The sequence below is a fragment of the Dinoponera quadriceps genome, unplaced genomic scaffold (assembly GCF_001313825.1).
Source record: "Dinoponera quadriceps isolate SergipeBrazil2010 unplaced genomic scaffold, ASM131382v1 scaffold586, whole genome shotgun sequence".
NCBI classification, from domain to species: Eukaryota; Metazoa; Arthropoda; class Insecta; order Hymenoptera; family Formicidae; genus Dinoponera; species Dinoponera quadriceps.
Genome location: NW_014554764.1, coordinates 1174471 through 1200562, shown reverse-complemented (window position 1 = coordinate 1200562; position 26092 = coordinate 1174471). Strand labels below are relative to the sequence as shown.

Here is a 26092-nt window from a genome sequence, read left to right as displayed (position 1 = left end):
TTCTTAAAGCTCATATTGAAATTTAACCAATCAGGTGATCGATTGCATATCTTTAAAGCGTAGTCTACAATGGGCAATAGGAATATATTTGTTAGCGAATTAACTAGAATATTTGTAATTTCATTGGTCAACACTTGATAAGTTAGAATGAGACTAGTATATTTTATCTCGTTCTAACTTATTGCACAAATTCAGCAGTGTAGCTATAAAAAACAGACCAATTAGTAGAGTGAGGAAAAATTAACACTTTGAAAAGCAAAAAGCAGAAAAGCAGCAGCCAATCAGAACTGGTAGTCAATAGTTTCTGTTTTATCTATTGCTTACTACCAGCGCGAGTTCTGATTGGCTGTTACCTTTCTGCTTTCTGTTTTCCTATCAAGTATGAATTCTCCCTGAGAACTTGTACGTATATTTCATATGCTTCAATGTGTACGTAATTTTTTAAACTAGCGTGGTCAGTTCAGCTTAAAGGAAGATTAACGGTGAAGAATATTTCAGCCTCGTTGTATCTTTAACCTAATTGATGGTGATGTAGTCGAGCCTTAAGTTGTTCCAGCCATAACTGAACTAAGCCTTGTTGGTTGAACATAATCAAACGTGTTGTTAAAAAAAATATTAAGTTAGTAATAATTATAAATTATGGCAACACAAAATGATATCGATGATTTATTTTCTGTCTTCGACGAAGAGGGTGACGAGGTGGAAATAATTCCGTTGCCCACAAAATCAGACATTCTGTTAAAGTAAGTGCACGATATTTAACTTAACCTAATCAAGTGTCGTAATTTGTATTAAAAGCTATTATAGTAACTCGATTTATTCAATTATTTTAAACAAATTTATAGAAAAAACGAGTCAGCTGTAGGTGCAAAACGTCAACATGACGAAGATGATGATAAAATATTTGTTAAGAAAATACGACACGATCCTGTCGTGGATGATATCAAGTAAGATTTTATTTATTTATTTGTAACAATTATTGTACCAACTATTATTTACAATAGTTTTTACAATAGTTTTTTCCTGTGGCATATGTTGGAATATATGGTTCTTATGAATTTGCATGTTAAATATTTTGTAACATTATCTATACTTGATTATATAGGGTGTCTCAAACTAATTTCGATTCCCGCAATGTGCAAGTTATATCATTAATTCCTCATTATTTCGAGTTTTTCAAAATGGTACATGACTTTTCTGTTCAGTTTCATCCATTCTATTTGCATACCATGAAAACCAAGATTAGTTTGGGACACCAAACTATGTGTATAACCATGTAATTAAAAAATATGATTTAGAATTTTAAAGTTATAATGTTAACACTTTTTTATTTCACTATTATATCTAAATAATTACATGCTATATTTTCAGTTTAGAAGAAATAGCATGTCGTATAAAAATACATACTATAGAATCTATAGAAGCTTGTACACACGAGGTTGCTGTTCCTCCTGAGCAAGAATATGTGTCTCTGGAGCGCAAGGAGGGCAAGCCAGCGAAGGAATATAAATTTATACTCGATCCATTCCAAAAGGAAGCGATTTTATGTATTGAGAACAATCAATCGGTTCTGGTTTCCGCGCATACATCAGCTGGTAAAACTGTCGTGGCCGAGTGAGTGTATATTACATATTGTTTTTGGAAAATCACTGTCTTAGATAAACTTTTTCTGAAATCTTTTATTATCTTGTATTTCAGATATGCAATAGCATGTTCACTTCGAGACAAACAGAGAGTAATATATACCACTCCAATCAAGGCATTGAGTAACCAAAAGTACAGAGAATTTTATGAGGAATTCAAGGATGTCGGACTAGTAACAGGCGATGTTACTATAAATCCTACAGCTAGCGTGCTGATTATGACTACCGAAATCCTGCGTAATATGCTGTATAGAGGTTCAGAGGTATATTAATATTATAATGAATTAAATGAAATAAAACATCACAACAAGATTGAGAATTCTATTGGTGGTGAATTTTCTAGCTTTTTATACAAACGACTTAATCAAATTCTTTTATACGTGTGATACAAATGGTTTAGTTAAGTTTTTTTACACAAATTATTGTACTAATGATATAGGTAATGCGCGAGGTCGGTTGGGTAATCTTCGATGAAATTCATTACATGCGTGACAAAGAAAGAGGCGTGGTTTGGGAAGAAACGCTCATACTATTACCAGACAATGTGCATTATGTATTTCTTTCCGCTACCATACCTAATGCACGACAATTCGTAGAGTGGGTAGCGCACTTGCACAAACAACCCTGCCACGTGGTATACACGGACTACAGGCCTACACCGTTACAGCATTATATATTTCCAGTGGGCGGCGACGGTATTCATCTGGTGAGTGCGCGGATTTTAGCCAAACGGCTGACTTATCGGTTCGAGACAAAATTTTTTTGCCTTGAGTCTTTGTCTTTAAATAATGCACAATGACTGTCTCGTGTCTTAGATCAAAAAGCCATTTATAATTGATAATAAATCGCTGTATAAAAAAAAAATAAAAAATAATAATTTGGGCATAAAACATTGTCTTAAAAGTACAAGTCAGCCATTCTATTAAGACCTTACCTTATGTAACTCATAAAGTGCTAAAAATGGCGGAAGCATTTGTGTAAACTTGACGAAAGACACACAGCTTAGTGCGCTAAATTTGTCCTTTATAAAACGCAGGTCGTGGACGAGATGGGTCAGTTCAAGGAAGAGAATTTTAACAGGGCTATGGCGTGCTTGCAAAATATGGGCGACGCGGCTAAAGGCGACACAAAGGGACGTAAAGGTGGTTTCCGTCCGTCGAACAGCGGCCAGACGAACATCTTCAAGATGGTGAAGATGATCATGGAAAGGAACTTCGCGCCCGTGATAATCTTCAGCTTCTCGAAGAAGGACTGCGAGATTTACGCTATGCAAATGTCCAAATTGGATTTCAATACGATGGAGGAGAAGAAGTTGGTCGACGAAGTCTTCAATAACGCCATAGACGTCCTTAACGACGAGGATAAGAAGTTACCGCAGGTGGAAAACGTGCTACCGCTCTTGCGACGCGGAATAGGCATCCATCATGGCGGCCTTTTGCCGATCTTGAAGGAAACGGTCGAGATACTGTTCGGCGAAGGCCTGATCAAAGCCCTCTTCGCCACCGAAACGTTCGCCATGGGTTTGAACATGCCGGCGCGAACGGTCCTGTTCACCGCGCCCCGCAAATACGACGGCAAAGACTTCCGTTGGATCACGTCAGGGGAATACATACAAATGGCTGGCCGTGCCGGCAGAAGAGGTCTGGACGAGAAGGGGATCGTTATATTGATGATAGACGAGCAAGTCAGCCCGGTCGTTGGAAAAGCTATCGTCAAAGGGAAGCCCGATCCAATTAACTCCGCGTTCCACTTGACATATAACATGGTTCTCAATCTTTTACGGGTCGAAGAAATCAATCCGGAGTACATGTTAGAGCGGAGCTTCTTCCAATTTCAGAACCAATCTTCTATTCCGACTTTGTATAACAGTGAGTTGTGCACCACAATGTCGGCTCTATATTTTTAACGTTAATAATGATAAGGCACGTATACACACGGTGTTCACCTTGATTTGATTTGTAGGAGTGAAAGAACTGTACGCTACCTACAATACGGTGAATGTTGAGAAATACGACGAAATATCTTCGTATCATGATATACGGGAACGACTGAACCGACTGAGCGGCGAGTTCCGATCGTTCCTAACGCAACCGGAATATTTGCTGCCATTCTTACAACCTGGAAGATTGATACAGGTAAGTGTTTCACACGTCGGCACGCACACCTAACCACGTCTAAAGACAGACTCCGACGGACTCGTTTGTTGCGCGCGTTGCAGGTGAAGAACAATGTTGGAACATTCGATTGGGGCAGCATAGTGAACTTCAAGAAAAGAAATCCGAAAAATCCGGTAAAGGACAAGGCCGTCATCGTCATCGATGTCTTACTTCGTATATCGAAAGAATCAAAAGAGGACAATCCGATCCCGTGTCGCGACAATGAAGAAGGTGACGTGGAAGTAGTTCCGATTGTGCATAATTTGATTTCCCAAATAAGCTCACTCAGGGTGCATTATCCGAAAGACCTTAGGCCGCTTGACAACCGGAAAAGCGTGCTGAAATCGATACAAGAGACGAAGAAGAGATTCCCGGAAGGGCTACCGTTGCTTAATCCCATTGAGGATATGAAAATACAAGATGAGGCTTTCAAAGATATCGTGAAAAAAATCGAATTGCTAGAAGAGAAACTTTACGCTCATCCTTTGCACAAGGTAAATGAGACAAGTGAACGATGATTTGTTACACGGGATGGTTTATTTTAAATGACGGCATTGACAGAGTTGCCACAGACCTAGAGAACCGGGAGAATAGCATCCTTTCTTACTGCGTGGTACTGCTCGGACATCGTTTTCCTCGAAATATCGCACGAACTGTTGTCCTTGACTGTTATTTTTCACGGCTCAATTCAGACGAGAAGATTCATGGTGGATGTTCCCGATATATTTTAACCAAGTCGGCTATATATTGTTTTTACAGGACCCCAACGTGAACGCAATATACGAGCAGTTCTTGCACAAGGAGGAACTAGCCGCGAATCTCAAGCAAGCCAAACAGGAACTGAAAGAAGCCATGTCGATACTGCAGATGGACGAGCTCAAGTGTAGAAAGCGAGTTTTAAAAAGGATGGCATATTGCACGGCGACGGACGTTATAGAATTGAAAGGACGCGTAGCCTGCGAGCTAAATGGTGCCGACGAATTGTTATTGACAGAGATGCTCTTCAACGGTCTCTTTAACGTTTTGAACGTACCACAGATGGTGGCGTTGATTAGTTGTTTCGTATGCGACGAAAAGTCGACCGAGATGCCCAAGAGCACGGAGGAGCTGAGCGGACCGCTCAGGCAAATGCAAGATTTGGCTCGAAGAATAGCGAAGGTCTCGACGGAGGTCAATTTAGAGCTGGACGAGGAAGCGTATGTCGACAGATTCAAGCCGTATTTAATGGACGTTATGTACGCTTGGTGCAAGGGCGCGTCGTTCCTACAAATCTGCAAGATGACCGATATATTTGAAGGTAAGGTATTCGAAGATAACAGTAATCCACGTAAAGTTACGAGCTGTTTCCTTGAAAACTACTGGCAAACTAGCAGAGTTGCCACAGACCTGGAAAACCGAGAGAACCCGAAAAAGTCAGGGAAAGATATAAAAAAAAAAAATCTGAAAGTTTGAACTCACAATTTCCTCGAATGCTCTCAACTTTTTTTTTCTTTTCTTCCAATGCTCATTTATTTTCTGTCAATTTGGCAAAAAAATTTGTACATTCACGATACACGATGGACGTGTTTACCCTCTCACAGAATAGTATTAATAATGTTAATATCAATGTTAAATATAACATTAAAACAACCATATTTCTCTCGGCTCCATTGACCATTTAATTTCTATATATTTTTAATTTGTGTTGCTTCTAGTAATATAAGCTATTTTTCTTGCAATCCCTGCTTCTAAGCGTTAAAGTTTATGATTACATGTTAAAAGGCGTGGAAAATTCTCCACTGTCGTTTGGAAAACATCGGAAAAATCGGGGAATTTCAAAATTCATTTTCCATGGCAACTCTGTGCTAGAAATAGCGACAACATTTCTCTTTGTTCACGAATAATATTAATGATCATAAAGCGTAACTTTAAAGTACGATTCGATACAAGCTCGAATCTCTCATTCTCCGGCGTTCTCTGTCTATTTTACATACGTACACACACACACACACACATTTCAGGATCCATTATCAGGTGTATGCGTCGCCTAGAGGAGGTGCTTCGGCAGCTGTGCCAAGCGGCGAAAAGTATCGGAAACATCGAGCTAGAGAACAAATTCAGCGAGGCGATCAAACTTATAAAGCGAGACATTGTATTTGCTGCTTCTTTGTATTTATGATGAGTGTAAGAATGAATTACTAGTGTCGCCAAGTGTCTGTTCGTCTTCATTCTATGCATTTTTTAAAATTGCATAACTTCCATCGATGTATTGATCGTGTTTTGAGCGGCGGTATTCGCTCAAATATATCCCCATGACGTCGAGAATTCAACTGTGATCGAATAAGACGGTCAACGCTTCAGCCAATGCTGAGGCTCCGGCTGTAGTTGAGCGCGGGTGCATATCCGTGGGCGAAATCAATTATGAGAGAAATAGGAGGGTCTCTCTGCAATCTGGCAATCCATAATCTTGCGCAGGCTAGCTGTCGCAATATTTTAATAAGTTTTGTATCGTAATTTTTCTCAGCATCCAATTTATTTCTGGAAATTTAAAGTGTATAATATATACGTACGCGTGAAAAGAGCTGTCTCCTTTTTTTTCCTCTCTTTTATAAAACAAAATTACATTCGACATACGATTTAATTGTATGGAATAAGTTCAGCGTAAAAATCTAATTATAAGATTAACAGAACTCAAATCATAATTGCTGACTATCTCGAGGTTGTTAAATAAATACATTTGTGAAGTAACGCGACACTTAATTTCTACATTTGAATTTAATTACATAACATATTCCTTATCGTTCCTCTAGTATTACTGTTTCCTGCGGACAGAACTTCAGTTCCATCAGGGTAAGCTTAGAGTCCATGGATGTCAACTGAAACGAACGTAGAAAATGCGTTTGATATGCTGGCTCGAGTCGCTCGAGTACTTTCAGCAAAGTATTTATAAAGATTTTTTTTCCTCAGATAGTGCTTTCGTTTCAACTTGCTCGTTAGAAAAAAACGGCATATGAAGAATCGTACAAATAAATATCTATGTGATAAGAACTCAAATGCTTACATCATCTACTTACATCCCTTCGAGGCCAACTAGACAAGAGTTTATATTCCTCTGTAGGATAACCCTCCACAATGAGGAAATTAAGGAGCGTCTGCAGCGGTGTGTCCGACTGAAATTTACGTTCCAGAAACTTTCCAGCTGGCAGGCGTACTTTTACCTTCATCACGCCGTCGCCCGCTTCTTGCTGCGGTTCAGGTGGCAAACTGGATTCTACAGCTTGCCTGTGAGCCTCTTTCCTTGCTTTCTCAGCTAACCTTTCGTTTTCAGCCTGCTCTTTCTTCTGCTTCTCAAGTTGCTCTTGCATTTGTTTCGCCTCCTCCTTCGCTCTAAAAATATAAAATTAGAATTAAGAATATTAGAATATTATCCTTATTCGGTTTAACATGAAAATTACTTAAAGTAATGGTCTTATTTATGGAGAGTCCCAATTTCGGGTCAAACTTGGTTCATTAATGTGTTAAAGAAATACACATTATAACGAAAACACGGAAAAATATTTTTTATATGCTTTTAGTTCATTCTTTACAATTATTATATTGTAAGATTATATTCAGAAATATTGTAGATATTTATAAAATAAAGAAAGGGATTTTTTAAAAAATCTGATATAATACAAGCTTTTTTTTTGAGAATTGGGTATCACATGACCTGTTACAGGGACGCGATATAATTTACTGATCCATAATTAGGATTTATATGTTAACATTTCCAATTATTTTTTTTTTATTTAGAATCAATTAGCTTGAAATTATATAATTCTGTTTAAAAATCATAATATTTGTTGTTGACATTGGTATTTCTAGTTCCTTTTAATATTTGACCGTCGAATTTTTATAAATGAATGAAAGTTTACTCTAACTTTAAATGGTTCATAATTAGGGTAGTTACCTTACATATAGAAACATTGCTATTCAACGGATCGAATAAACGCTTTTAGTTACCTATCAGCTGCCAAACTTTCTTGATACGCTCTATCTTGCTCTTGTTTGACTCTTTCTCTAGCTTGTCGTTCTTCCTCAACGCCAATATCAGCTCGCCTCTGTTCCTATTTTAAGAACAAGAACTATATATCAACTATGATTTATATTTATACTTGCGTGTGGTTACACGGTAAAGATATATGTTACACATTAAGATATTAGGTATTCCAAAACCATCGTATGTTTTATCTGTTACAATTAATTTTTATCGACCAATTCGTAGATAATTTTTCCTTAAAGAAAATAATAAGAGAGATCATCATTTATCGTCAACCTTTCCAATTCACGGCGTTATATTTTAGTATCGAAGCTTTACGTTAAAATTTCATCAAAGTACTCGTTAACAGTGTGCAAAATATATTTACCTGGAATACATCAACGGCTTGCACTAAGTTTGTCAATAACTCGTTAACTCCCACATTGCCATGTACAATAGTAAATATTTCTGTGTTAGATCTAGATCTCATGATAATCATGAGAGCTGGCAAGGTATCAACATCTATGCTTGTCACAGCCAATGAGCCAACAGTACCAAGAGTTTGAGTTACGGAGTAGAGAAATCTGAGAACCGAATCGAGTGTTTAGACATGAAATATTCCGTCGATAATACTTGATGTTACGTATATTCTTCTCCAGATATCGTACCTTTCTTTGTTAGATTCAAATGTAATATCCCAACCCCACACTATAAAATTCGCTGAAAGAAGTTGAAGCACCGTTTCGAATCCTAACAGTTGAGTACAAAAGACATTTGCTAATACGCTGTTATCGTGATGCAAATATACAGCCAACAGTTTTCTCTGTAAAAATATAAGAAGTGAGGAACAAGTATATTTCCGACGAGCCCCCGAAATCCTCGTCGCACTTATACAGCATTAAGATTCCGGACAAACCTCTTTCGCCGGTTTCAGACACGATTCCTTCAGTGCATCCTCGAATGTACCGGCAAAGAATTCCGGATGTGCCGGTCCGTATCGCTTCTCGAATTGCTCCGCAAAATGTAACGTACCCATTATCTCATCCACCACATTTTCTGGCACTGTTTACAGAAAAGAGAGAAAAAAAACCTCATTTTATCATCGTTATAATTATCACACGATGAAGGAGCAGATGTTCTCCTATTAGAATACACTCACTGAGGCGCTCTATTTTAGTAGATTTAACGTCATCTATGAAAATGTCGTCCTCGACATTAAACGATTCGGTAATATCTTCCAATTCTTCTACATCTTCCGGCTCATCTATAGAACTGTCGCTGTCGACCAGATTTACAACCTTCTGAAAATAACAAATAAATATCATAGAAAATCTAGGAAATTGCAATCCCGACGCGAGACATTACCTTCTTTTCTTCCTTGGCCGGAAGCATTCCGACGGATAAGTCGTGTTCGGGATAACAGATTCCACTTTGCGCCAATATTACAGTATCATCTTTCAGTGAGCTAGGCCAACCTTTCCACTGTTGATTTCGTACAGGCACGTCTATCAACGAGTAGACGTCTGTCTTTACTTCTAACACAGTATGCGTGCCGGGAAACTTCAGATTGTACGTTTTGTTATGCACTTCATCCTTTACATTCAATGTGTAAGTCTGAGTCATACGACCCGAGAGGCTCACACTAGAGTGAAGGAAATTTAGATTATTTCATGAATAATAGTCACAAAAAGTTGCGTCGGCGAAATTCTACAACTCACGTCTCACGAGCTAGGTCGCAGTCTTGCGGTAATGATGACATGTGCAATGTATTTTCCTTAGGCAGATCTAATGTTACCAATGACGTATTTTGTGTTCGGGGTTCCTTCAGCCATCCACGAAGATTCTGTTGACAGGGTGCTACATTCGTTTGTTGCCATATAAGCTGCTTAAGGTCCCCTGAAACATTATTTTCACATTTGTAGCTTGACATATTAACTACATTAGATTAATACTAATTGTTAATCTTTCAATAGTTTTCTGTTCCTGAATTAAGTTGTACTTTTATCATTAGAGCGAGACAAGCATATAACTAAACATTAAATGGAAAGGGAAGAAAGCTTCAGAGCAGCCCTGGTTCAGGAACCAGACTACAGACTACTTATGTAGAATCAATAATATTTTGTCTTTCTTACCCAAGGTGGATGACTCAGGCGTATGTATTTTATAAATGCTATTATGATAGTAAATGTGGAATGTGAGTGTTCTGTTCCTTATACAACTGTTAGGTCTACTTGTCCCAGGTTTTGCACTTTCTATTATATCTGCTTTTGTTGTTCCTATCTTTCTTGAATTTTGAGATGTTTGTAATATGGATGAAGATGAACGCGGCATTGCTTTAACTTCCTCCAACATTTCTATATCTGGGCCAATTTCAGAGGGTAGTTGTTGAGTATCTTGGGGCATGGCTTTATTTACTGCAGCCTGTGTAAAAAAAAAGATATATATTGTTACATTTGTATTAATCGCTATATCAACTATAACTTGATTATATATTTGTATCCATGTTTTCATATTATTATCTGTATATTTGTACTTACCAATAAATCCCAATTTGTTTGCTCCAAATATACAATAGCATCTCCAATATCATCGATTCCAGTACAAGCCTATAAATGATACAGATTGCATATTTGAAACAGTTTTGTAATTAGTGTAATGTAGGATAACATTTATAAGTAAAAATGAACAAGTGATATATATACACATATATATATACATATATATGTATATATAAAGAGAAAATTGGCGAAAGAAGATGCAGTGACACAACTGTTCAAGTACAGTTTCTACAAGAGAACGCCATTGAAAGACATTTTAGATTTCAAAACAAACGGGGACATATAAAAACAATTTGAGAAAGAAACGAACGGGTGTTTCGGCGAATTTTTGTCAAACTTACAACGGGAATGCAACAACTTATAAGTGACATGTGTTTGCACGTCTCTACCATTTGCATTTTCTGCGTTTCCGCCGAAAAAAATAAGTGCGACGCTAAACTCTGTTTCGAACGCCTTCAATTATTGTCAATGTCATCTACACGTATGATCCCTAACCTAACAACGCATTTACGTTATGCATGCAAATAATGCGCGTGCAATCGCAAATTCACCTGAAAGTCGGCCAGTATCGCGTCCCGATTTTCAGCCATCGCAATGAAATTTCGATTGCGAGTTACGGGGCGACCTCGTGCGAATTCCGCAATATTATCGCAGCACTTTATTATATTACAACTTTTACAAGTAACATGAACAACAACTGCAAGCCATTGACGTCCTGAACCAGGCCTACCAAACTCATGTGTAGTGACGCCAGGTTGTTTGGAAGATTTTTGTCCAGTATGTGAACTCAAAATCCTCTATAACTTGTATCCCCCTATGACTGATATCTCCTATGACGTACTAATATGGCGTCTTATACGATCGAATGTAAACGTCATTTACAAACAGTTCCATCAAATGCGTTTCTATTAATTGATTTTTCGGCAGTTATACTTCATAAGTTTCAGTGATTCCATTATCGTGCATTATTGTGCTGTGATTTCTCGAATCGTTGTTACTGACACATGTAACAAAATCTCCCAGTGACAGATAACCTAAAAAAAAAATGGAAGAGACGTGCTTGGACGACGGACCTGCGGCAAATTTTGAAACGGCCACATTGGAAATCTCTAAAGATATTGACAGTGAGTTCCGTTGATTCTCCTCAAATGACAAGATGATGGGAAAATTATTATATTGTTCGAGCAAAATTTAAATTCGAGAAAGTAGTGCGCTTTAAAAATTCAGCTGCCCATTGTGTTACAAGTATTTATTTACTATAACTTATATTAATTACAGCTATCAAGTCAACGACAGAAGGCAGTGATGACACAACGAAACAGGATTCATCTTCGAGAAATGTGTGTAATGTGCCTTTTAGGCATATAGATGTTCATACATTCTTTACTGATAGGAACGAAGTTGTAGAAAGAGCCATACATGACTGCACTGAGAGGCTCATCAAGGAAAACAATGAGGAACTTGTGGGAAGCTGGCTTCTGACAGAGTACGCACTGATGATATAAATCTATATTGTCAACTTCTCGTACCCATTGTCATTTCAATTTTGAATGCATATCAGAAGAGAATTTATTTATTCCCAGAATAAGTCTGTGGGATACAGAAAAGGAGAGACTTGTGTTACTAGCAACGAAGACTCTTTACTCTGTGAAGTATGACTTTATTTCCTTGAAAATACTTGATTACAATCACGTGCCCTTACTATTACTGGATACGGTAGTAACAGGGGAATTGATTTATCCATCTGCATCTCTTGCTCCGTGAGTATTAATAGTATATATAATATCTCTTATACTCTATAAATATTATATATAATATTAATAGAGTATTAATAATGAATGATTTACAAACAATATTATATTTCATAGTTTCTTAATAATAGTTTTCATCTTAATATATATTGAAAATTAAGGGAAATTTATATTGAAATATGTTAATAATATATAAGGATATATCCCTCAGATAAAATGAGAATTATACAGCTTACGTGTTCTTGTTTATGTGCCAAGTAAAATCATCTAATAATATATTAAATGCATTATATACACATATGTAGTATGCATATAATATGTATTTACATTCATGTTGCATTTTATTCTTATTAATGTAGCACTTTTTATAGACGATTAAGTGGATTGGCAGAAGGTGTGTCGTCCATAATTCAATGTGCAGTACGCCAAGAGTGGTCGTCTGTCGCAGGTTGTTCTGGTCTTACTCAATTTGAGCCTAGGTATATTGCTTTGCTATCTGCAGTCACTCATTCGTTATCTCTCTGTTTGTTAATTTGTTTTGAATGTATCTGTATCTGTTGCTTTATTATTATATTGTGTGCAATATATTTATAAAATAAATATTCTTTTACGGTATGTGTTTTATATAAATAATATAAATTGTCTTTAATTGTGTCATATTCCAGCAATTTTATGTATGTATGTATATGTGTGCGTATGTATACAACAGAACTTACAAGAAATTTAAAATGTGAAGGAAGATCAAATTTTATTCTTCAAATGATATAGTAATATAAGATTGAATTATTTCATGTAATTTGATATCAGAGCGTATATGCAGGGACAGGATTTAAATCTTTCAGGAAACGACACATGTTGGGAATGAGACTTATGTGGAACAGAGGACAGCCCTTGCCTCTGATAAAAAAGTGGAATCCATTTGCCAAAGATATACCTTGGCTCACTTATGCTAGTCATCCATTGTTCTGGTATAAAGGTAGATGTTAATTTATATATTAAATATAATGAACCCTCTCATAAGGAAAAGATCGCTACAAAAGATTCGCTGATGAAACTTATCAATAATAAGATAACATCTTTTTAGCAGGAACTGAAGTTATCAAGACGAGATTTGATGTAGAAGTCTTTCATTCCATGCTCAAAAATTTATTACCGCATGAATGCAATGTTGTTAATACGCCAATCATTATAGAGAATTACTGTGGAGTCGGTGCCTTAGTGCACAATAGGAATGGTTTAGGTTTCTTTAAGATACGCGGCAAAGTCAGTTTCTAAATTCTCCGATCTCATTATAGGATTGCAAACGCTACGAGGTACTTCTTTAAGCTTAATATTTTTTCTGACTTCTCTTAGGATTATTCCTACTAGATTACACTTGCAATCTTGTACAGTATTTACAAAAGAAGCAATTGCTATTGCAATGCATGCTTCTATATAATAAATTATATATTAAAATAAAATCTACGTATGTACACAATACGCTGTTAGGTTTGCTTGATCAATTATTTTTGTAAAATATAGCCTGACATTTTGAAATACTAAGCCTATATTTCAACGATAATAATTTCCACTACTTGATTATTACACATTCTCAATATATAATATTGTGTTTAGACTTACTATGTATTATATATTTATATTTGGCTGTGTGTGCTAAACTTTTCATGATTATCGATAAGAACACGAAAGTTCGTATTAAAGTTTTTAAATATTCTATTAAGAATTCACTTGGTACCTGGATTATCTTGTGAGAATTATAAGGAGAAAGAGAGAGAGAGGAAGAGAATATCTGATGTAATCTCTTGTCACAAGACTATGTAATGTACTTATATACAAATGTGCAATACAATGCTTTTATTTCTGAGCAAACAATAAATAAAAAATTTTAATCTTTACAAATTTAAAGGGCACATAGTAGCGTATTTTAATACGGGCAAAAAGAGCAAATATCTTTGATGAATCGAAAGAAAAGTCTTGTATTGAATCACATTAATATAATTTTTTATCGGAAGTTTATTATATTATATTATTGTGGCAAAAAATTGTCGTAAGCTTGCAAGCATTTCTTATTGCTCACTTATGTTTACAATGTAAGAGAAGATATTATTTTTCTGAGAAATATTGAAAAATAAATACGCGTCATCACTCCAACAACGATAAGGCAGGCGACCATATATTCCATAAAATTGTTTGTTTTTCTTAATTGTTTTACTCGTTTGCACAATATCCACAATTACGTTATTCCGTGTTATATGAAACAATACAATTTTATATCTTTATTATATATGCGCTCTCTTTCTTCGAATTAACCTGATTTTTTAATACACTACCTTTGTTTCCACTTTTAAATTATAGGACATAAATCTTTGTGTGTGTGATGCAAATTATTAATATTTCACATGGAAAAAAGTTCATATATGCCCATACAAAATTAGCTATATATGGATTTTGCTCAAACATGATCATATGCCAAATATATCTGCCAAATATAATCATATATGATGCCATATATGGTTGATATATACGATCAGATCTGAGAATCACGCTTTTTTCTATATCCCTTCATATATGTTTAGATATAAATAAATACGAGGAGAAATGGGTTTCAGGGGATTTGTACACTCACAATATTAACTTTCAAATTGTATGATGTTTGTATATTGTATATTGTGTTTCATAACTAACGATTAGTAATTATGTTATTTCTTAATGAAAACCAAATGGAAGTTTTTATCTAGAAATAATGTTACACTATTTTTATCATTGCAAATTGTACAACACTGTTTTTGTGACACTTGTCACTATTTTTATCATTGCAAATTGTACAACACTGTACAAAATCATATATAATTTCATAAAATCATATATAATTTGAGAAAATATCACATGTGCAAATTTCCTCGCGCTTTTAAAGACAATACATAAATTTCGTGAAATATTATATATATTTTAAACAAAAACAAAATTACATTTTAACTTATTACCCGGGAAAAAATTATTATATATGATTATATATAATTCTATAAAATCATATGTGAATTTTGTCCATATATGTGGTTACATATATGATCATATATGTCTATACGAAAAATAATGATGTCATTTAATTAAATGTCGATATCATGTGCTTTCAGAAGCACAAGTAGCCAGAAGCATTTACTTCGATTGTATTTGTATATAATTTGTAAAAAACAATATTTTTCCGTCGTGGACATATGATTGTATACAGTCAAATATGGGCAAATTTCACATATGATTTTTTTTCCCGGGAAAGCACGGAGGTTGTGTCATTAGAGATGTATTTAAAAATGCAGTTTCCTGTTATGTCTAGTTATACTAGTTCTCATTTTTATCTCAATACGATATCTTTTGTTTCTACAAATCAAACAAATTGATTACCTTCATATCGCATGTAATGAAAATAAATTAACCCTGATAAATCGCTGATGTTTATGTTTGCAAGCTTTATGTGGCAAAAAGTTTATTGTATGTATAACAAAAAGTTCAATATTTAGAAAAAGAGTCTGGAAAGAAAGTTACTTCATTCACGGCTTTATTTCTTGTACCATCAGCTGATCTGTATTTACATGGATATCCGTTAGTTTTATAGGTTATGCGTAAGCTAATAGATGGCTTATGTGTTTATGCCACCTGTTGATTCAACAAAGCCGCGAATAACGGTACATCGTGCGTTATACTGTAGTAATATGATCGATTTTTGTTTTCCTCGATCATTTCTCTCACTGAACAGATGGTGAGTGTCAGATTAATCATCGATTGCGGCTTTGTAAACCATTGTCTCTCACGGTCTGAAATGTAATGTGTTTGAAAAAATATACTGTACCCAATTAAATGATATCGATGATTTTACTGATTTTGTCCGATACGCGTATCGCCGAAATGCATATGTTGCAGGTAATATATTAATGCTGAACATTTGACTTGGTTATTTGGGACGATAATTAATGACACATGATAAACTGTGTGTATTTTGTGGAGCACATGTTCAATATATAAGTTAATTTTGTTACATGGTGCTTTTTGCAGTTTTGCCTCAAGGAAAATTAATGTTGTAAATAAAATGAAAAATGGGGACTAAGATTAAGAAAAATTTAAGGCATAGAATATGCACAGAAGATTATTAGTTTAATGAAATAAGTGAGTTTAACTAAGGTCAAGTACTATGACAATGCGCCAATGTAAAGTAGTTCTATTTAACAGTTAATTACTACCTTATCACATAGAGCTCTGGATAATCATGTATTTACCTAGTTTTGCACGGTAACAAAATGTGTCTTCGCTTTTTAAAGAAAAGATCAGGATTTCTCATTGGTTTTGCGATTGGCTTTGCTCTTCCATTGTTATTTATCCTATGGAAAAGAATATTTGTGACTTATTTGACATATGATCAAGAATCATGGGAGCCTGAGTATCACTTGAATAAGAAGCCACACCATAAAGAAATTATTTTGCAACTTTGGAAGAAGCAGAAGAGGACACACGACTATTTTAACAATGTTACATATGATGCTTGGCTGGGCGAACAAAATTTAAGATCATACAAAATCGATCTGGATAAGCATCTATATGGTCCACAAGAAAGAGATGATGCGAAAGAAAGCATCAATCTGGAATGGAATTGGTTGTCGGAACAAATTTCCATTACATGCGTGGTTTTCATAGAGAAACTTAAATTAGGAAAATCAATTCAAGCTACATGGGGCGAGCGCTGTAACAATATATACTTCTTCGGACACCGTCTGAAAAACACAGAATTGCCTGTTATAAATGTAGGTGCAGAGATCACATCTTCATGGCAGCTGCTGTGCGAAGCTATGAGTTATATTTGGAACGACAGAGCAGCGGATAAATTGAAGTGGGTTATTTTTGTGAAAGATGATACTATGGTCATACCAGAGAATTTGCGCTATATGGTTGCTCCTTTAAACCATGAAGATGATTATTACTTGGGTCATCCGATAATTATGTGGGGTCATCCTTACAATGTTGCTCAAGCTGGATATGTTCTTAGCAGAGGAACATTGGCTAAGGTAGTAAAGATGTTCGATTCTTCAGAAAAATGTGCCGCAGGTGGAAGGTTTTGGAAGAAGGAAGATTATTACCTTGGTAACGTAACTTGGTGTTATAATTTTCCCTGTATAAATTTCTACTTTGTCATCAACATAATTGCTTCTTTGATATTGATTTTTCGCTTGTGTGTTACAGGGAAACATTTGTTTTCCTTAGGCATACATCCATCCGATACCAGAGATCAGTACTTAAGAGGTACTTTCCACGGTTACTCTTTACAAGTTCTCTTGTGGGGTGTCAACAGACCAGGCAGCTATTGGACACGTGCCATGTATCCGACGAAAAGAACATACTGCTCGCCGGTATCTGTAACTTTCAGCGCCAGTGAACCCGATAAAATGCACACGCTGAATTTTTTACTGTATCATTTGCGTGTATTTATGAACGAAGGCAAATTCGGTAGTATACCTGCTAAAGCTCTGATATCTGAAGACGATGTAAGTTTTTCACAACTACTCTTTCCAATTAGAAATATTGTTGTTCTCTTCTAAAGTAATAATTTCTTTTTCTAAAAATAGTGATACTAAGTATTTGATTCAATTTAATATCATCATCATATATATATTTACACCCCATATACACATATAATATATTTTAGGTGTGGAAAATTGCGCTGGAGGAAGAATTTAACATCACGCATTTGGACGATATTACGAGTGATGTTTATTACAAAATATGGCATTCCAAATATTCCGAGCCGGGACAATTGAAAATTACTAAAGATTACCGAATTACATTAGACTGCTTACTGGCGAGCTATAAAAAGGGGAACAAATTGGACAGTTGCCCGACGGAAAGTGTCATCAGCAATAGAAAAACTTAAGTAGATTATTGAAACGTTAGAAAAGTTAACAGTTTGATCAATGCCGAGTTATCTCAATATACAGCTAATATATTCAGTTCTTCCTGTAGCAATGTGATTATTTACGCGTTTAAGTCGAATTTACACAATGTCGACAGATAAATAAATTTATTAATAAAATTAGTAAATTTACTTATATGCTAATATAAGTTTTTTTTTGTTACAAATTGATTCGATCGCGCTACGCGTTACGTTTGTGTCATTACTGGGAAATGGTTGATAACTGCTTCCTTTGTTATTTCAGACACGCATTATCAAGCTAATTAGAAGCTAGTTAACGTCTATAGCGAATATGATAAGTTAATCTCGCCGCTGAAACGCTTTCGCAGGAGCGCATGCTTATCGAAATTCGCGTAGCGTTACTTAATTTTATCGATATAAAAACAATAATATTATAAGCTTATGAACGCGATATGGAAGTGCATATTGCAGTCGCTTGCAGATACGTGCGCTATGTATAAATAATTTATATATCAAATTTGTAAATCGCACAGATGTTTAATCTTTAGCCCGTTGACCCATATTTTTCATCTTCCACATTTATCAAGTAGGACCAGAATTTATCGCTTATCCGTTTCCTTTCGAAAGTAGATATATAAAAGCAACGTGCTAGGTGTCCTTGTTAAACGTGTAATTTGGTCGGTAGCCGTTAGTTGGAAACACAAATGCGAAGTATCTTTTAGGGCACGTGGATACAAACTCGCGTCGCACCGGTAACATGGTGCTGCTGCGGGTACTTGCTCGTTCATTCGTACTGATAATTGTTGCAAACAACATACTACAAGGATATGCATACTCGGAGATAGAAGAATCGGAGGAGTTAGTATTTTATATAATCTGTTATAATAAGCAACATATAATACTCGAAATTTACATAATGCCGCTGTAAAGATTTATTCGCTATTATTTACACGCTTTTTTTATACACCAGAACGGAGGATATGCTAAACGATGCTGTGGACCAGCCACTAGCCAACGATGATTTCTACAATGTTAAGAGCCGAAAGGGTGGCAGACGCGTATTTGCAGGAGGCTGTACTCGGATACCGAGTGCCCCGGTGAATGGCAAAATCGTGTGCTCCATGAAGAGGTAATTCACAGCCGTCAAAATGACTAACAAAGTATAATCGACGCTATTTTTCAAAGTAATTAAAAAGTTCATCGCATAATATTGAAGAAATTGCATGACGATCAGTTCAATTCGACGAAGCCAGACAGGCACGCCGGATAATTCGGGCGCCGAAGAAACGTAATGAACATTCATTGCTCGTTTTTACAGGGGCTGCATCGCAAGTTGCGCGCCGGACTACAAATTTCCAAATGGCGTGCATCAGTTGACAGTCACCTGCGTCGATAGGGAATGGCAAATCCAAGGGACCGAGTGGAGCTCGGTGCCGCACTGTGAACGTACGTAAGAGAAGCAAGTGACCGACTTCAATTTTGGCGAGACTTCGCTATCAAACGGGGAAGTTCAAACTGAATGCACGTGTGTTCACGTGAGATATCTTTTCAGCGATCTGCATGCCCGAGTGTCAAAACAACGGAATGTGCATCGCGCCTCATCAATGCGACTGTTCCGAACATTTTACCGGTCCGCAATGCCAATTCGAGGATAAACCGTGCTTGAATCATCTCCCGCCGGCGCTTAATTCCTACAAGAGGTGTAACTCGAAGTAAGTAGCACACGTAGATCTCATCTACGTGTGTACAAATGCGGTGAAATAAAAGTAACAATGCCTGGACGAGTGCCTGTCTCTGAACATTCATATTTTGTTTCGATATGTAAATGCGAATATTTAAACGTTCAATATAGAATATGTGGATATATTCAATATGTGTGTATTATTCTATTCTTAGAAGTTTAAATGTTCACGTTTCAAAACCGAAACAATAAGAATGTCCAGAGTTAGGTACTTGTCCAAGTATTGGTACTTTTATCTTAACTTGTGTAACTTGCGTACAACTTTGTAAAATCTTCTTTTCAGATCGTGCACCGTGTCCTGCATGAAAAACTTTACCTTCCCCGATGGCTCGTCCATCGCCAACTTGATCTGCAAGGATGGCAGCTGGAAGCCAACCAGGGGCGATTGGATATCAATTCCAGATTGCGAACGTACGTTTGCGACGGCTAATCTATGCTCTGTGTGCTATGCGAAGCACTAGTCTAATATGATTGTATCTTGACAGCCGTGTGTAATCCACCCTGTCGGAACGGTGGAAATTGCCTGCCGATGAATCTGTGCCAATGTCCGCAGAACTATCGAGGAGCCCAATGTCAGTATTGTAAGTAATGAAATCCCCACCTTTCCACAAACTCGCAGATTCGTCTTGCTTCTTTAGACAAATAGTGCTAGTTTACACCGGTCGCACGTTTGAAACGCACGTATTGAATCGATGCTTTCTATTAAATTATCTTAATATCGACGATACTTATAAAGGACGGTGCATCTAAATGTAGAATACGCGTCGAAAAGATGTATCGTATTATTTGGATACACCGTCGTTTATACGTATCCGAAATTAAGATAATTTAATAGAAAGTCTACTTTAATTGGTATAAACGATCGGTATCAACAAGGTACGTGCAGGGAGAATATCGGCGAAAATGTACTTTATTAAATAAATCTGTATTCTGTAGTTAAAAAATGATTTTTAACCAATGATGAGAAATTATTTTTTTGTCATTTAAATGATAATAATTTGGATAATAATAAGTTGGATAATTTCTAATACCTTTCGTATCATATTAATGTGGTTCAGGAAGTTAAGTATAATCAAATTTTTGTCAAAATTTTTATCCTTTTATCTTTAATTATGAACGATATTTGAAAAAGATTTCTCGTAAAAATGGAGCGAAAAGTGAAAACTTGGAGGTTGAATCCGTTTCTGTTTGTTGCATACTGCATACAAAACACTCGCTTGATAGAAGCTTAATATATAAAGAAAAACATTAGGAAGGCTATGAAGAACAAGCACGGGTGTGTAATTTCTCTCTCTCTCTCTCTCTCTCTCTCTCTCTCTCTCTCTCTAGTGCTATTTTAAATATTAATATTGTCGCAAGTTTTCATAATATGTTTTATAGAAATGATTCGTATGTTTTCCGATATTGATGTTTTTAATTGTTATTATTTTTTTCTAACATTGTTATTTTATATTATTATTTTTTTCTAATATATTTCTCATCAATATGATTTTTTCACAGCTGCTGACATATGCGACGCGAAGAACTTACGCTTCAACGGTGGCTATTATTGCACTAGCGCGGATGACAAGTATTCCTGTATGTTGGACTGTCCGGCGGAATCGACGTTCGAATTTTCACCTGCCGCAGAGTACACTTGCACCTACGACACCGGCATTTTCCAACCGCAGCCGATACCGCAGTGTAAGACGAATGACAACACGAAGATCGTATCACGCAAAACCACTTACAAAACATATGTGCGAGAATCTAATCACTCTTGGTCTACGCAAGAAGCTTTCAGCGGTACAACGAAAGGTTCCCATGAGTTTAACAGTGTTCATGGCGGAAGCGTGACCTCAGATATGGTAAACAATACATCACAGTTACATATTATTAATTTGACTAAAAATTGTAATAATTGGGCTCCTTCGACTTAAAATCATAAATAGCAAAACAAAACGACTGATCCGATTTATTTTCAGTGACTATTTTATTATATACCATTATATATTATATATTACTTGTGCACATCGTATATAAAACTTATACAGGTTGATACATGACATAATATACAAACTTAAGGAGCTTTATGTTCTGCGAAATATCGTGTATTTAGTTTAACACACTGGACGACCACAAGGTGATCGTCAAGGAGAGTCGGCGCGCGGAACCGAAGACGTGCTTCACCTGGGGCGGCACGCACTACAAGACCTTCGACGACAAGATCTACAGCTTCGATAGTGACTGCCCGCATGTTCTTCTCCGGGAGACACGCGATGACGTCTGCACGATCCTGATATCGAATGCTCCAGGTTGCCGAACTACGGGTGGCCGTTGTTCCAGGATCGTGAAGCTGTTCGTGCACGACAAGGAGTACTCGTTGGCCAGTGACGAGACAGGCATATCGACGTTCTTCAGCGGGAAACGGTTGCTGCCCATACCGGTGTACCTGCCCGGATTGCGCGTGGACAAGTCCGCGCACTTCACCCTCGTCTCCCTCGACTCGCTGGGCGTAAAGCTGAAGTGGGACGGGTCCTTGCTGTTGCAAATCGAGGCTTCCGAGAGCATGTGGAACAAAACGGCCGGTCTGTGCGGCACGATGAACGGTGATCCGGATGACGATTTCCTAACGAAGAGCGGCACTCATACCAAAAGCATTTCTACCTTGGCGGACTCGTGGCGAGTCAGCAATCTTGGAGGTAATGGGCACAGTAAAAAATTTCGTGCTGAATCTAACACATTTCACACGTCCTAAAATAAAAATCGATCTTTTTTTTAAGTTCTAGAGTAGAATACCCTCTTAAATCTTAGGAATCGCGACAAGCGGCTCTGGGAACGCTCTTTGCTAAAAATCATGTTACAATTTAGTCGAATATTTTAGGCTTTCACGGTTTGAGTTATTCATGAAACATTGGAAATAAGTCCATGAAAGACGCGGTATTAACTCGAAGACCAAATTGAATAGTTACACTTTAGTGCTTAGAACAAAAAGCTTACCTCACCTATCGTAGATCTAGTCTCAGTCTTTCAGCCTATATTAAACGCACAGTTATTTTAGGAAAAACCTATATTATTACTGTTCTGACCAGAGGAGTGATGATCATCTCAATAACTGCGTTGTATTTCATTTTATAGAAACGTGTGACGATTACTCGAACACGCAACATGCATGCGAAGTGAGAGACGATCTCGCCCAAAACGCTTTCAAGTTCTGCGTCAAGCTGCTCTCCAATCGTAAATTCAAGCCTTGCGCCCACACGATCAATTTTTCCGAGCTGTCGGAAGCGTGTTTATGGGACTATTGCGCGTGTAAGAACAGTGATAGGAAGAAATGCGCCTGTAATACCATGGACATTTATATGCGCCAGTGCGTTCACAAGGGAATCGCAGTAGCAACCGCGTGGAGAAACAATGACACTTGTCGTGAGTCAATTTAATAAAAATAATACCTTTAATTTAATACAAATTCGCAGAATAGTACGTTGTATCACAACAGTATCAGCAGAGTTGGGTAATCATTAGTTATTAATTATAAAGTTGATAATTTTTAATTTAACTGAGTTAATTTTACAGGAATGTCTATAGGACGTTCCTCGGATAAAGTGTGCTGTATGGGAACTTTTAACATATAACTTAGTTAAAAATAAAAATCAATTTACTTAACCTTGATTATATTAGTATATTAACTGTAGAATAAAAGTAACTTATTTCCTTGTTGGCTCTTAGAATATGTGACGCACAAGAATTTATACAGAAATTTATATAGAATTTATACGGAAATTATTTTGCAGCGATCTCCTGCAAAAACGGACGAATATACATGTCATGCGGGCCGAAGGTGGAAGCATCCTGTTTCTCCGGTATCGAGGCGAAGAGCGAGGATCCCGAGTGCGAGGAAGGTTGTTTCTGTCCGGCCGGTACTCTGGAACATCAAGGTAGATGCATCATGCCGGAGGAATGCCCATGTAAGTTGAGGGGAAAACTGTTCGAGCCGGGCACGAGCGTGCCGAAGGGTTGTAACACTTGCACATGCACTGCCGGGAAGTGGGTATGCACGCAGGTGCAATGTAAAGCTAGATGCTCCGTCTTGGGCGACCCGCATTATACCACTTTTGACGGCAAGCACTACGATTTCATGGGAAAGTGCAGGTACTATTTGATGAAGGGAGAGAACTACACGATTGGAACTGAAAACGTTCGTTGTTCCGGAGCGATATCCGAGGTTAGAGACTTTTCGGACAGACAGACACGATCATTTGAATTGTAAAATTCCGAAATTCTTGTTCATCGCTCATTAATCGTTGTACTCGCTCCAGAACATGGGCTTTACTCCTGCGGACTCTCCATCGTGCACCAAAGCTGTTACAATCAATTTCAAGCGTACCTCGATAAAACTGAAGCAAAATCACCAGATTACGGTGAACAGCGACGAGGTGACGAAATTACCGATGCTGATCGACGGTGCCCGGGTACGACTCGCGAGCAGTATATTCGTCGTGATCAATTTGCCCAACGATTTGGAGGTGTGGTGGGACGGCGTGACGCGCGTTTACATCAATGCTCCGGCTAAGTTCCACGGTAAATTCGCTTTTTGTTCAATTTAGGACAGCCTGCTTCTTTTTAGAAATAAACTGCTAACTAAACTACGGGTTATCAGGTCGAACGAAAGGGCTCTGCGGAACATTTACCGAGAATCAAAAGGACGATTTTGCAACGCCCGACGGTGACGTCGAGTCCGCGGTGACAGCCTTCGCGAATAAATGGAGGGAAGACAAAATTTGCGCCGACGATTCCGAGGACGAGCCGAAGCACCCCTGCGAGCTGAATCCTCAGAAACGAGCAACAGCGGAGGAATATTGTTCCAAAATACACAGCGATATTTTCTCAGGTATTTATCGATATATTTATAGTTACGTCTTATATATCAGTTGTATTTATCTCGTAACTTAGCCTCTTCTGGACGATTAATTTGGAATAAGACCGATGAATTTATGATGTTTTAGGATGCCATTGGCACGTTGATCCGACGGAGTTTTACCGAGACTGCATGTACGATATGTGCGCGTGCGACACTGTTGTTGAGTCGTGCCTCTGCCCGATATTAGCTGCATACGCGGAGAATTGTGCGGCGCTGGGCGTGAAACTGCCGTGGCGTTCGGAGATCGATGAGTGCAAAATTCATTGCAGTGGCGGTCAGACCTACCAGGTCTGCGGGAACAGCTGCACGAGGTAGCCCGCACACTCTGATCTACTCATACCCAGATAGCAAGATGTATTCAATTTCATCTCATTTTACATTCAATTACGCAATTATTAAATAGTCACAGCGTGAGGACAAGAATAGATACTGATGCGGGCTTATGCGCTGCTCAGATGTTGTTTACGTCACGATGTCACAAAAGTATCTCGTTTAATAACATTAATCATAATCATATCATGAACGTGCACACGTCACTTGTGTACATCTTGTGCTCTCATGCGACGTTAATCACATGATGACCCTTAAAATGATATTAAGTTGAAGTCGCAGTACGACATCATATTATGATAAAATGTGATCATCGCGCGTTTCTATACAGGTATATTTACTTATGAGACAATTAGCGACAAATACCTCGTACAATTTTTATATAATAAATCTACATAAACATTAATATATACATACTTTAATATATACTTTCTGACTTAGATCGTGCGAGGACATATCCTTTTACCAGGACTGCAAGCAAGAATGCGTCGAGGGATGCAATTGCCCCGAAGGGCAGACGCTGGACGCGAACAGCGAGTGCGTCCCGATCGCCGAGTGTCCCTGCGTGCACGCGGGTCGCGAGTATAGATCCAATCATCGAGAAGTGAGGCCGGGCAATAAAGGACAAGACTATTGCACTTGCATAGGTCAGTACTTCAAACTGATCCAAGGTTGCTTCCTCCAACGCAAAATCCCTTTTTGCGCAATTTCAGGCGGTATATGGGGCTGCCGTCCAGCAACGCCAGAAGAAATTCGGGACTACCCGCCAGTCACGGAACTTCTCTCCACCTGCGTCGCCAGCAAGCATCTCGAGGTGACAGACTGTGAGCCGGTGGAGCGGAGAACTTGCAGCAATATGCACATATCCGACGAGCGCAGTCCAGCAGTGTGCACATCCGGTTGCGTCTGCAAGGTCGGGTACGTCCTAGACACGCCGAACGGCGTTTGCATTCCGGAGAGAGATTGCCCGTGTCATCACGGCGGGAAGAGCTACAAGGAGGGCTCAATTATTCAAGCCGATTGTAACACCTGCACGTGCGAAGGCACCAAGTGGAAATGCACGGATCGAATCTGCGCAGGTGATACTCCCCCCCCCCCCCCC

At 37.6% G+C, this 26092-nt stretch overlaps 5 protein-coding genes across 8 annotated transcripts in view; 4 read left to right on the top strand and 1 right to left on the bottom strand.

Annotated features, from left to right (window-relative positions):
- The first annotated feature begins 465 nt into the window (after nt 1-465).
- Nucleotides 466-6298, top strand: LOC106741640 (superkiller viralicidic activity 2-like 2). The gene is made up of 10 exons (XM_014613848.1): nt 466-743; nt 846-947; nt 1372-1614; nt 1699-1906; nt 2083-2349; nt 2680-3511; nt 3606-3778; nt 3862-4293; nt 4559-5096; nt 5800-6298. Exons 1-10 carry the CDS (start codon nt 640-642, stop codon nt 5955-5957), a joined length of 3057 nt encoding a protein of 1018 aa, XP_014469334.1. The 5' UTR covers nt 466-639; the 3' UTR covers nt 5958-6298.
- Nucleotides 6299-6430: 132 nt separating this feature from the next.
- On the bottom strand, nt 6431-11056 carry LOC106741641 (FAS-associated factor 1). Of its 2 annotated transcripts, none has more exons than XM_014613849.1 (12): nt 10906-11056; nt 10334-10402; nt 9929-10217; nt 9515-9692; nt 9162-9438; nt 8956-9097; nt 8713-8858; nt 8465-8619; nt 8185-8380; nt 7781-7884; nt 6853-7165; nt 6431-6654 (listed from the first exon to the last, which is right to left on the bottom strand). In XM_014613849.1, the coding sequence occupies exons 1-12, from the start codon at nt 10942-10944 to the stop codon at nt 6574-6576; spliced, it is 1989 nt and encodes a 662-aa protein (XP_014469335.1). In that variant the 5' UTR covers nt 10945-11056; the 3' UTR covers nt 6431-6573. The 2 variants fall into 2 exon arrangements, with proteins under 2 accessions (XP_014469335.1, XP_014469336.1); XM_014613850.1 differs by having other exon boundaries at nt 6564-6654; nt 6840-7165.
- Nucleotides 11057-11162: 106 nt separating this feature from the next.
- Nucleotides 11163-15086, top strand: LOC106741642 (tumor protein p63-regulated gene 1-like protein). 2 transcript variants are annotated; one of them, XM_014613853.1, is made up of 6 exons: nt 11163-11478; nt 11633-11840; nt 11938-12114; nt 12477-12584; nt 12948-13081; nt 13193-15086. In XM_014613853.1, the coding sequence occupies exons 1-6, from the start codon at nt 11400-11402 to the stop codon at nt 13378-13380; spliced, it is 894 nt and encodes a 297-aa protein (XP_014469339.1). In that variant the 5' UTR covers nt 11163-11399; the 3' UTR covers nt 13381-15086. The 2 variants fall into 2 exon arrangements, with proteins under 2 accessions (XP_014469339.1, XP_014469338.1); XM_014613852.1 differs by having other exon boundaries at nt 13190-15086.
- An 821-nt stretch (nt 15087-15907) lies between these two features.
- On the top strand, nt 15908-18190 carry LOC106741626 (glycoprotein-N-acetylgalactosamine 3-beta-galactosyltransferase 1-like). Its single transcript, XM_014613825.1, has 4 exons — nt 15908-16020; nt 16153-17232; nt 17332-17633; nt 17795-18190. Exons 2-4 carry the CDS (start codon nt 16395-16397, stop codon nt 18017-18019), a joined length of 1365 nt encoding a protein of 454 aa, XP_014469311.1. The 5' UTR covers nt 15908-16020; nt 16153-16394; the 3' UTR covers nt 18020-18190.
- Nucleotides 18191-18592: 402 nt separating this feature from the next.
- LOC106741625 (hemocytin) overlaps nt 18593-26092 on the top strand; it is an 18726-nt gene continuing 11226 nt past the window's right edge. The window contains exons 1-15 of one of the 2 annotated variants that reach the window (XM_014613824.1): nt 18593-18877; nt 18990-19148; nt 19338-19465; nt 19572-19731; nt 20044-20171; nt 20246-20341; nt 21261-21607; nt 21883-22441; nt 22878-23165; nt 23534-23964; nt 24059-24320; nt 24400-24630; nt 24746-24971; nt 25432-25637; nt 25704-26069. In XM_014613824.1, the coding sequence (XP_014469310.1) occupies nt 18777-18877; nt 18990-19148; nt 19338-19465; nt 19572-19731; nt 20044-20171; nt 20246-20341; nt 21261-21607; nt 21883-22441; nt 22878-23165; nt 23534-23964; nt 24059-24320; nt 24400-24630; nt 24746-24971; nt 25432-25637; nt 25704-26069 (3688 nt within the window). In that variant the 5' untranslated portion in view covers nt 18593-18776. Of the gene's footprint in view, nt 18878-18989; nt 19149-19337; nt 19466-19571; nt 19732-20043; nt 20172-20245; nt 20342-21260; nt 21608-21858; nt 22442-22877; nt 23166-23533; nt 23965-24058; nt 24321-24399; nt 24631-24745; nt 24972-25431; nt 25638-25703; nt 26070-26092 lie in introns of both variants that reach the window. The other variant, XM_014613823.1, reaches the window with a different exon arrangement.